We start from the raw sequence: 12848 nt of genomic DNA, 5'->3' as shown, positions 1-12848 counted from the left end.
AGGATGGCTCACTGGGATGAGAGGGCCTTGAATGGGAAAGGAAGGGGGGTGGGTGGGTACGGAAGGGAGCGTGCTTGAGGGGTAGGGAGTAGAATAAATTATGTAGCTATTTTGCATATCTCTTAGGCAGGGTTGCCAGATTGGGCTACAAGTAGCGAATCGGGCTACTTTTGAAAGCTCCGCGCTCCCAAATTTTTAATTTCGTTACTTACGACTTTTTGGGCTACTTTAAAAGCAAGTTGGGCTAGTAATGTTAAAAAACTGAATGATGATTATTTATACTTTTATAATGTAATGTGTACAAATCACAGCCGCGACAAACAGCCCGATTGACTAGACCACTTACCACAGGAGGCCTGGTCAGAGACCGGCCCTCTGGGGACGTTGATCCTAGGAACCTTTGAAAGAAAAAGTAACCGCAAGGCAAGGTAATCCTCCCCAGGGGCCATAGATTTCCCAACCTTAATTGTCGTTAATACTTCATCCCGAAAGTTACTTATGGTTCCACAGATCTTCATTAAGGAGAGAACGTCATCTAGAAATGTATATAGATTGATAAATGATTGTAAACATCCTTTACAGTTAATACCTTTGTCAGGAAGACGATGGTTGGCAATGAGCAGTAGTGTAAAGTGGATGTTAGATCAATGGGAGTCTTTAACAACTCATTACCAAATCACTTCTTGCTCTTGTGATAAATATGTTACAATGCAACTTTTTCAATGGACTCTGATCCCTCAATTAGCTATAACTCACATTTCTCAGACCAATCTTAAATCTTTTTGAAAGTATGAATTGACTTTATCAAAAAGACGAAGCAGATCAGTGTAGCCTTCACACTGTCTTAGAAAACTTCACTCTTGGAATACTCAGAAGAATCGTGCATCCTCATCATGCAAAGCTTCATGTTAATTTGGACTACAATTACATATGTCCTGCCTCTGGAGAACGTGGACTTTGGTTACGAATTTTCAACACTTCAGGCAACTAACAGACAAAACAATTTTATAACTCAGGAAAAGTTTCAAAATATTCAATAAAGATGCCATAATATTGAAGTGAAAGCTTGCAAAGAGCTTCTTTCTCGTATTCCAAGTAATGCTGAAACTTTCAAAATCGTGTAGTGTACTCTATATATTAAAATATATTACTTTGAAACCTGTATCAGTCACTAAACAAAAAATTGGGCTACTCTTATTGCAAAATTCGCTACTTTTAGACCCTCAGCTCGCTACTTTCAGCAATTTGGATCTGGCAACCCTGCTCTGAGGGTGTTGGGTTGGTAGTTGCTGGTTCCCCCACTCCACACACTCCTTGCGCTTCTTCCCCCGCCACTGTTGCTTCAGAAATGGAGCATTTTGGGATAAATGGAGGAGGGGAGAAGTAGACGCCTGCTCATGCCATCTTTGATCCCTCCCTCTCGTCACAACAAACCCCCCCCCCTCCTCCACTTGTTCCGCTCCCCCTCTTTCCTGTCCCACTTCCCCACTCGAACGTATCTGATGGTGTCGAGCGCGGGTTTTCCTCATGCTTCAGTACCAGAGCACACGCTGTCTTGCTGAACACTATACTTGCTTGCTTCCTTTGTGGTGGTGCCTGACTGAATGGTTGATTGTTTTAGCGTTTCTTTGCGGGGTCTCAAGTTACCTTGATTGTTTTCCTACCTGATCTTGTTCTCAGGTCTGCGTGTCTGGTTTTGTTAGTGTTATGCCTGTTTAATACTCCCCCTCCCAGCCTGTTGTGTGTTCGTTTTGTTGATCGATCTTATCTGTCCGTCCTGCCTGCCTGCCAACGCACTGATATGTGGGCATCAGAGCTCCATGGCAAAACTCTGTAGCCTCCCAGCAGCAATTATAAGAAATATGCCCGGAACAAAAGTGGAATTCTTGAAGAAAAAGAAAGTTTTGTGCAAGAAGTGCCGGACCAACCGAGTTGTAATGGATGTGTCTGCCTGCGGTCTACCCCAAGCAACAGCCTGTTGAATCAAGCCTCGAAGGTCAAGCCTGGCCCCGGGCGGGCCTCGGGAGTAGAACATATCAGAACCCCATCCAGGCACTATCCAGGGACATAAACACTGTTTAAACTCGCTTCTGCAATTGACAGCCCATCCTCCTAAAATGAAAGTACTTGTGGTAACTATGCGGTCGAAAGTCCCCTTATATACTGATGGATCACCACAGTAGTTAACACCTGTGTTATTGATTTTGGACAAACCAAAAGCTTTGTTAACTGCGACATAAATATTAGACCTAACCTACCTCTCCTAGCAATCGTAGGCCTACACATAATATAGTACATATGTGCTAAATTAGATCTAGGAGCATTTGTTAGTTTTTAGCTTAGTTTTTTCCCGGACTAAAATTAACAATGCAAAAAGTGGTTTACAGGGGATTCATGATCACTACATATGGTACTGTACACCAAATAGTATGAACACTATCATTTCAGGAGGACGAGTTTCATCTTTTTTTCCCACAGTGATATGCCCAAGACACACAAGCGATGGGCAGTTTCTTTCACCCTATGCCCCTGTTACCTAGCAGTAAATAGGTATCAGGGAGTTAGTCAGCTGTCACGGGCTGCTTCCTTGTGTGTGTGTGTGTGTGTGTGTGTGTGTGTGTGTGTGTGTGTGTGTGTGTGTGTGTGTATGTGTGTGTGTGTGTGGAAAAAATAGTAGTAGTAGAAAGAGTTGATTTACAGTTGAGAGGCGGGCCGAAAGAGCAGAGCTAAACCCCCGCAAAACACAACTAGGTGAATACACGACCATGTGTACAACACAATAAAATATATCTCCTTCACACAAACACGAGTTTAAACTGTGGATACACTTGGTCCATGCCGGCAACACACACACACACACACACACACACACACACACACACACACACACACACACACACACACACACACACACACACACACACACACACACACACACACACACACACATGCACCAAAGACAAACACGCGCACATATAAATATATCCATCACGCTTTTACTTAACCACCACTACCACCCATACGATGACAAACAAGTATTTTGTTTGGGTTCATTGAAATATAAAATAAAACATTATTGGACACGTAATTGATTGGCTTATTGGCTTATTGGCTTATTGATTTGCAGACTTGTCAGTATTGTCTTACTAATTCTAGAATTAGGAGGCAGACCACCAAACAGCTGTGTCGTAGCAGATGCTGTGATGCGCCAAGCCTGGTGCAGCAGACTGGAACACTGGGTGGTGGTGGGGGCGGTGTTACCGAGAGCGAGGCAAGCAGGCACGTGTAGGGTGATATTTTGGTGGTGGTTGTGGCGTCTGGTGGAGACTGACGGCCAGCGTGGCGCCACTCACCCCCACTCCCTCACTCAAGTACTGTTTACTATTTGGCCCTGCAGAATCCAACTTTTAGCTCTTGGACTCCGCCTTTACCTGGTTGATATCTGGTTGATGGGGTTCTGGGAGTTTCTACTCTCCAAGCCCGGCCCGAGGCCAAGCTTGACTTGTGAGAGTTTGGTCCACTAGGCTGTTGCTTGGAGCGGCTTTCTAACTAATCTAGTTTTCCTCTATTATATTTCTCTCTAAAACACACACACACGCGCGCACACAACCCCAGGAAGCGGCCCGTAGCAGCTGTCTTAACTCCCAGGTACCTATTTACTGCTAGGTGAACAGGGGGGACTAGGGTGAATGGAACTTTGTCCATTTGTTTCCATCTCCGCCGGAATCGAACCCTGGCCATTAGGACTACGACCCCCGGTGCAATCCACTCGGCCACGAGGCCCCTTTGTTGTCATCCTTCAGCCACACCTTAATTCTCTAGTTCCACCTCCTCCCTTCATATACCCATCTTCTGCTTTCATATACTCACCCTCTTCACTATACACCCCACTTCCTTGTACCTTACCTTTCGTTTACTTTTCTATGATTCAGAGGATTAAGGTCCCCGCGGCCCGGTCTCTGACCAGTTATCCTGATTGATGGTGGTGTGGTCAGCTGCTCAGTCTGACGTTTGATAGCCTGGTTGATGGTGTTCCCTCTGAAGTTGTTTATCAAGTTCTCTTTTGAGTGCTGCGAGAGGTCTTGTGTTCTCTCTTATGTGTAGAGGGGAAGAGTGTTTAAAAGTATTGGTCTGTTAATTAATGGTGATTGAGTTCTCTCTCAGCGTACCTGTTGCACCTCCACTTTTCAACGGGGCTATTTTGCACAACCTTCCATGCCTCCTGATCTCGTGTGGTGCTATTTCTGTCGACAGATTTAGAACCAGTCATCGTAGTATTTTTCCAATTGTAAATTATTATGTATCTCTCCCGCTTGCGCTCTAGAAATACAGATTTAGAATTGTTAAGCGATCCCAATAATTAAGATGGCTTATTGAGTGGATTCTAGCACCAAATGATCTTTACATATGCAGGCGATGAGTCACAATAACGTGGCTGAAGTTATGTTGACCAGACCACAAACTAGGTGGTGAAGGGACGACGACGTTTCGGTCCGTCCTGAACCATTCTCTCAATCGACTTGAGTGGTCCAGGACGGACCGAAACGTCGTCGTCCCTTCACCTTTTAGTGTGTGGTCTGGTCAACATCTTTGCACATTCTCGAGGTCTGCAATTTCACCAGCCTTGAATGGGGCTGTTAGTATGCAACAATATTCCACTTTAGAGAGCACTAGTCATCCCATACCATCATCGTTGGTATGGCGTGAAAGGTTCTTGTTATCCAACCGTCATTTTCCTTGCAGTTGTGACAACTACTTTGGTCTTTGAACGTAAGGTCTTCCGACTTGATTATATCCAAATCTCTTATATTGCATTTTCGTTCAATAGTGTGGTTTGACTGCGGTCTATGTGGTTCCCGTTTTGGCATTTCAATTTTTTCCATATAGCAGTAGCTGGAACTTATCCTCATTTAACGTGTTATTTTCCGTGGCCCGTCAGATTGGAGGTCTGCTTCGTCCTCTATATTGTCTGTTCTCATGAAAATCCTAGCGTTATTTGCAAATGATACAGAATACCTCCAAACTGATGTAAAAAAAGAGTGGAAATAGCCAAGACTTTTCAACACTCCCTCTAAAACATAAAGACTTTAACTAGCCGACCTCACGATGATTAGGAGAGAACTTGATAAATACCTCCAAAGGATACCTGATGAACCGGGCTGTGATTTATACGTCAGACTACCAGCAGCGGCGTCTAACAGACTGGTTGACTGGTCAGAGACCCAGGCCACGGGGACGTTGATCCCCGGAACCAACAACAGGTACATAGCAGGAACAGGCAGACACTACCTCCGTGATATGTGATTCTAGCCTCGTGATTCATAACGTAAATTTCGGTCACACCGGACATTCTTTACCGGAAGTGTACATTGCTTTAACACTACGCCATATTGTTAATCGTCAGCTGTGTGCATGCTCTTAGTTGCCGACTGTTATATAGGTGGATCTGAATGTTTGTACTGAGGCTTTGGAATCTCCTCAGTTTTCCTAAGGCCGCTTTGGCTTTGTTTAGTCGGTCCCTTACATGAATTTGTATCCCCTGTTCTATTTATCATGAGTTCCAGTATTCTGCCTACCTCCGCATATTGGATCGGATGGTTGTCAAGGATGATGGGGTCCGGGTTTCTTTTCGCAATGTGTATTATTTGAAACTTTTGTTTGTTAGTGCTAATTTTCCATTGCTTCTCAAAGTTGTTTACGAGTTCAATTGCTGCCTTGGTCTTGTCGGCTAGTAGCGGCTTTGATGGTCCCGGTTGGCATATTATTTGGGTGACATCGTCAGTGTATGTGAATGTATTCTCCATGTTGGGGTTGGGGTAGGTCAGCTGTATATATATATGTTGAATAGAGTGGGGGAAAGGCAGCTTCCTTGTGGTACTCCACTTTTCAGTTCTATTACGTCACCCAAGTAGCTGTCGATATTAAGCCAAGTAGTTCTGTTGTCTATGAAGCTGCAGAGAGTAGCAGTAAATCTCTCGGAAAGTCCTAGCTCAGATATCTTATATTTTAGGCCTGTGTGCCACACTTTCGGTGGAGTTCTGCGCCCGAAACGCTATGCGTACTAGTGGCTTTAGGTATTGTATGTGCTAGCTCTATCAATAAATCAATCAGAATGTTTGTAACTGCATCTATGTATGTACTTTAACTAAATAAAATATTATTATTATTATTATTATTATTATTATTATTATTATTATTATTATTATTATTATTATTATGTGTGGGCTGGCTAGTGGAGGGGAGGGGGGAGTTCCCGGCTGACTTAGGGGGTGTTCTGGCTGAGTGGGGGAGAGGGGCCCGGAGTAGTGAGGGGGGGGGGGGCGGAATGGTGGGGAAGCCTGTGAAGTGGAAGTGGGGGGGGGGGGGGTGAAGAGGTGGTTCCCTTCTGAATCAAGAGCATCAGGGGTAAACCGTAATTTATTTACGCACTTTGGTTTCCTGGTATTGATTCTTCTATTTGTGTCCGCAGGTTGCCCCCGGGGAAGGTGGGGGTGGGGGGGGGGGGTTGTAGACAGGTGTAGGCTGGCTCTCAGTGTGCATTCACCTATTTGTGCTTGCAGGATCGAGCACTAGCTCTTGGACCCTGCCTTTCCTAGCCTCCAGTTGTTTTATGCAATGACGCCTGGCCTATTTCCCTGTCAAATCTACTTTTACATTTATGAATAGAGTTTGTTTCTACAACATTTAGTTCATGCCATTTTTCCAACTACCTGTACTCTGAAGCTAAAAATAAAATTTCCTAACATCTCTATGAATCATTTGAGTTTCGAGCTTCCTGCCATGCCCTCTTGTATTGGTGTTCATTGTGAACTTTTCCTCATTTTCCACTGTACTCACCTAGTTGTGCTTGCGGGGGTTGAGCTCTGGCTCTTTGGTCCCGCCTCTCAACTGTTAATCAATTGGTGTACAGATTCCTGAGCCTACTGGGCTGTATGAAATCTTCATTTAAAACTGTGTATGAAGTCTGCCTCCACCACATCACTACTTAATACATTCCATTTGTTAACTACTCTGACACTGAAAAAATTCTTTCTAATATCTCTGCAGCTTATTTGGGTACTAACTTTCCACCTGTGTCCCCTTGTTCATGTTCCACCTGTGCTAAAGAGTTTGTCTTTGTCCACCCTGTCAATTCCCCTGAAAATTTTGTAGGTGGTTATGTCTCCCCTTACTCTTCTATTTTCCAGGAATGTGAGGTTCAGCTCCCTTAGCCTTTACTCGTAGCTCATACCTCTCAGTTCTGGGACTAGTCTGGTGGCATACCTCTGAATCTTCCCTAACTTGGTGTTGTGTTTAACTACGTATGGACTCTAGGCTGAAGCTGCATACTCCAGGATTGGTCTTACATAAGTGGCATACAAGGTCCTGAACGATTCCTTACACAAGTTACTAAAGGCAGTATTGTCATGTCCCCAAAGTATTTTATATCCCTCTATCATGTCTCCCCACTACTCCTTTCTAGCGTCATCAGGTTATGCTCCCATGAGCATAACTCTCATCCTGTAACTGACACCATGAGCATAACTCTCATCCTGTAACTGACACCATGAGCATAACTCTCGCCCTGTAACTGACACCATGAGCATAACTCTCGCCCTGTAACTGACACCATGAGCGTAACTCTCGCCCTGTAACTGACACCATGAGCGTAACTCTCGCCCTGTAACTGACACCATGAGTATAACTCTCATCCTGTAACTGACACCATGAGCGTAACTCTCGCCCTGTAACTGACACCATGAGCGTAACTCTCACCCTGTAACTGACACCATGAGCATAACTCTCACCCTGTAACTGACACCATGAGCATAACTCTCACCCTGTAACTGCACATAGATAATTACACAAGCACACGTACGATGAAGTGCGGGGACGAGAATGAAGTGACACGAACGTTAGTATTGACACTTTCTGAAGTGTTACTACACGAACTGTGTACATTACTTGCCTTGAAACAGCTTGGTCCAACAGGCTGTTGTTTGGAGCAGCCCACAGGCCCACATATCCACCACAGCCCGGTTGGTCCAGCACTTCAAGAAAACTATCTAGATGAGGATTGTTTATACAGCGATTTACTTTTCTTCTATTTTTTTTCAGATACTTAGTAACATCTTTAATGGGAGCTGACCTCAACAATATCGTCAAAACACAGAAACTTACCGATGACCATGTTCAATTTCTTATATACCAAGTTCTTCGCGGCCTCAAGTACATTCATTCGGCAGGTATTATTCACAGGGTGAGTCTCTCCTGGTTACTGTTGTCTCATGAAAGTTTTCGTCTTGATTATTATTATATGTAACTTGAGAGCTTTTGAGGAAATTGTTTTTATTGGGTTTGCATAAATGTGTGCTTGTGTCCTGGGTAGGAATTGCTTGTGATTTTTCAGCCACCCAACATGACTACAGACACCCGCCATCACCACCACAGTGACTATAAACACCATAACCACTACACTGAACCCCATAATATACATATACAGTGTTATAACTTGCGCCAATCATCATAATATACACCAAACACCATCACATACACTAAAACTACCCTACAAACAACTGACACGATGCACCCCACAAGCACTACCACAGCTCCTACAAACACATGCACCACTTCAACACAAACACCACAGCCACTATAACCACAACTGCTTCCTTAACCAAGTCTATTACAATAAACATCACAGTCACAAAAAATTAACCACTACCACAAAAGCCAAAACTTACACAACTACCACCACCTCAATCTTGTGGTAACCACTACCACAATCACACTATCACTGCAAGCTAATTTGACACCTGTATCATAACCACCACAATGTAATCATTACAACTGCAACAACCACCACAACCACAATACCCACAATCACAAACAACTGCTACCACAGCTAATACTACAGCTACCACAGCCACCAAAGTCACCACAATCACCATTAAAGTCACTACTACAATCTTAACCATCACCAAATGTATCACAACTGCCACCACTATAAATATGACTGCCGCAACCACAATCATTGTTACAATCCTCTACAGCATTATCCACCACAACCACTGTCACCACCACCACTGCCAATACGGCCGTCGTCGCTGTGAATCTAACACATAGTGCATTATAGTGAATACCTGCTGAATTAGTGTTGGTTTCACAGCGATGACGACTGTATGCAGTGCAGGTACAACACTATAATTCAAGAAGGTATTAATTGGAGAGTGGATGTGAAAAATACTGGCAGAACATGTTCAAAGGAAAACGATCATTGTATTGCTCTAAAAACAAATTGAAAATGAGAGCGTTTAGCATACAGTACAACACTGTGCTCACCGCAACACCCTATTATCATTGTCTCCCATGCAATTATTGCTCTACCTTGTTTGTATTCTGAGATACAGCTGCCCATTGCTACCTTTCTCAATAAAATTCATGCACTCACAGTCAAAATAATTGGGCACTGTTTCGTTCCTTCCATCCTGTCTTGGTTTCTTGTCCTCATATCCCTTTCAAAAGCTGTATAATAATTCTGGGTTACAATTTTATCCAGATAATTATCTTACCTCATGCTCTTCCAAACATATCTACTTTTGTCTAATATTTCGTTTTAATTTGAGCTTAACCCGAAGACTTTCAGTCAGATACATTTAGACATAGGAGAAGTTTCATATCCTGCCAGAAATATGAAAATTGCACTAATGACTATTCTTTTCAGGACTTGAAGCCAAGCAATATAGCTGTAAATGAGGATTGTGAATTGAAAATTTTAGACTTTGGTTTGGCAAGACCAACCGAGTCTGAGATGACGGGTTACGTAGCAACCAGGTGGTACCGTGCACCAGAGATAATGCTTAATTGGATGCACTACAATCAGACAGGTATATTGAATTAACTGATCCATTATTTTGTATGGAATGTTCGGATTTTATTGGATTGCTGATTTGGTCTTGGACCATCATGTGCTGCATTTTGTTCAATAATACAGTAGTTTATTTGTGCTGAATAAAAGTGATTAACTGGTGTATATATATATATTTTCCAAAAGAATCATTCAGTTTTGTGTTAGCGTGTGAGATATTGAATTAATGTTCGGCTTATCACACTGTTGCAAGGCTAGGCAATGTTTATTAGCAAGCACCCTTTGTTTACCAATAAAGCTTCCTTTATTACCAATACAGGTAAAAGAGAGTCAAAAGTAATTGTAAAGTTAACTTCCTTGAAACATGCCTGTAGATAGTACAAGGAGCAAACTTTTAACTGTTTTCTACATTTCAGTTGACATATGGTCGGTGGGATGCATCATGGCAGAGCTTCTAACAGGGAGAACGCTGTTCCCTGGTGCTGACCGTATCCTTTTCTTTTCTCTATTATTAATCCGTACTAAATTTTGGCTTGTTTACTGCCTTACATTTATTAAGTATTATTCCACCCTAGGATTACTTTTTTAGGGTAAAGTCGGACTTCTCTGGACAGTTGTGGTTACCCGATGTCGGTGGCAAAAAAGACCTATAGCGAACACCTGCATAGAACAATGCCACGAACAATGCCAGGAACTCTTGTAATGTGCTCTTAAAAACATTTTAAAGCATGAACTGTGTTAGAATAAGTATTACATTATACAGTAATATTAATTTTTCCATGAATCAGTTAATGGGTCTCATAAAAATGATACTGTCCTTCATTTAATTGTTACGGTAAAAATAATTATATTTTATTTTATTCAGTATCTTTTTTTCAGGATGATGTACAATCCTTAAATTGTAGGATGATATAGTTAGACATCTAGAAAGGTGGATAATGGAAAATAAATAATGTTTGGACACTGGTACAAAATTGGCCCCACTTTTAGTGTTTGGGAACAAAATTCAAGTATCTCCATATTAGTTGAAAGTTACATGACACATGCAAAACACGGTAGTATCTGGCATATTGATATCAAGCCTTACCAATCTGTGATTCCCTAGGTGTCACTTTTCTTAACCCCTGCACTGCGCGTCCTGTTTTTGACAAAAACTTCATAGTGCAATTGTTAAGGACATATTTTTGTTGTTTTTATAAATGGTCAGGTAAAGTTAATGTCAAAATGTTTCCAAACTCAACTATTTTCATGTCTAAATACAAAAGAGTGATGAAAACATTAAAAAACATTAAAATATAGTCTAAGTAACAAAAAAAAAATGCACAACTCTCAAAATGACATTTGTTGTTTGGCACAGTGCAGTGGTTAAAGTGAGACACTTGTGTTCATCTTTGAACATGAGTGTCTGACCACTAGTCTCCAGATCCATGGGGAAGGGGAAAAATTTACCAAACAATATGACACACTTTGCTACAATGTACAATAATATCAGATCTTAATGCTCAATTTTCCCCGAGAAATCCATCGGCCGAACATTGTGTTACCTGGTGCCAGTGTATAATAACCCAGGAAGCTAATTTCTGGATACCCAAGTGGCTGAATAGCTAGAACTAGGTATGTTATTCTAGGAGTGTTATCTATCACAATATTGTAGGGCCCATACTATCGGGACAGCGGGTCCCAGTAGTAGTCGTGTTCGTTCTCGATGCATAATTGAGAATTCTGGGTTTGAAGCCTGGGCGGGACAGAAATGGATTGGGCACATTTCCTTTCACCTAATGCTCATGTTAACCTAACAGTATATAGATACTCATGAGTTAGTCATCTTGTGGGGGTTGCATCCTGGGTGGGGTCAGTAATTCGATCTTGGGAAGGGGGACCTTGATAAAAGCATAATGTAAATGAATACTCTGGCTTCCTGTCCCCCCGACACAATGAATTATTATTATTATTATTATTATTATATAAAGTGGTATAATATAGATCGTAATATAGTTGGTTATAGTAGTCAATCTCTTACGAATGAGGGATATATCTCGCCATTTGGATACCAGTACTGAGGTGTCAAGATTGTTCAACAATTTTTTTTATTTTTTTTTTAATATCTCCATGGGTATTGCATGTGGAGATGATGATATCTCCCTTCCAGTTGACATTTTATAGAACAAAGTCTCCTCTCTTGATTCATACTATAACTTTTGCAATAAATATAATGTTTCGTCTCGTGTGAACATGAGTGACTTCTTTAAGTGTCTGGTAACTTGTGACTCTCTCTGACTTTAAACCCTGACTTTTTATCTTATTTTCTTATGCATATTATTTCCTAATTTTCATGATGTCTTTTTCTCTATACATTTGTATTGAGCAATTTGTACCAAGCTGCTTGCTCTTTTTTTAATAACATTGCTATATATTCTTCCTTTAGAGTGTACAAGCAATGTTATTGGAGGCAAATTAGGCAGCTACTGGCAAATAAAATAATATTTACAGAGCGCTAACATTAGTGTATTGTGAATGATGCAAGCTGTGAATGACTGGAAACATGGGCACATGAATAGTAGAATGATTACCTGCTATGAAAGATCAGGCCCCTCTCATTTTGATGGAATGGAGTAATTTTTTTTTTTTTTTGTATTTATCTATTTGCATGTTCTCAAGTGGTCAGCTGTGTTCTGATGTCATACAACTCAGTAGTATCTGATCAACATTATCCAACATTATGTTTGTAACTCAATCTTCTATGTATGTACTTTTTACCTGAATAAACATTTTGAATTAGAATTTTGAATCAAAAGTTTGCTCTCTGTATTTAAGTATCTTTTTTCTGTAGTGAAAATAATATTGGTGGGTGAATTCATAATGAGGGAAAATGATTTCATTTTAGCAGAGATGATGTCAGAGATGCTGAAATAATATTGTCATCTGTAATAGTGTAATGTCTCATATACCCCTTGTCAAGATGCTGACTTTCAGTGTTTATCTTTCTATTTGTTAAATTTTA

The 12848-nt window shown here is 41.5% G+C and overlaps 1 protein-coding gene across 2 annotated transcripts in view; it reads left to right on the top strand.

Annotated features, from left to right (window-relative positions):
• LOC123771879 (mitogen-activated protein kinase 14) overlaps window positions 1-12848 on the top strand; it is a 59116-nt gene that overhangs the window by 20395 nt on the left and 25873 nt on the right. For both annotated transcript variants that reach the window (XM_045764622.2, XM_045764623.2), the window contains exons 4-6: window positions 8098-8239; window positions 9704-9866; window positions 10264-10335. In XM_045764622.2, coding sequence (XP_045620578.1) covers window positions 8098-8239; window positions 9704-9866; window positions 10264-10335 — 377 coding nt within the window. The remainder of the gene's footprint in view (window positions 1-8097; window positions 8240-9703; window positions 9867-10263; window positions 10336-12848) is intronic.

The sequence above is a fragment of the Procambarus clarkii genome, chromosome 38 (assembly GCF_040958095.1).
Source record: "Procambarus clarkii isolate CNS0578487 chromosome 38, FALCON_Pclarkii_2.0, whole genome shotgun sequence".
NCBI lineage: Eukaryota > Metazoa > Arthropoda > Malacostraca > Decapoda > Cambaridae > Procambarus > Procambarus clarkii.
Note: the sequence above shows the minus strand (reverse complement) of the source record. Positions and strands in the feature narration are given on the sequence as shown.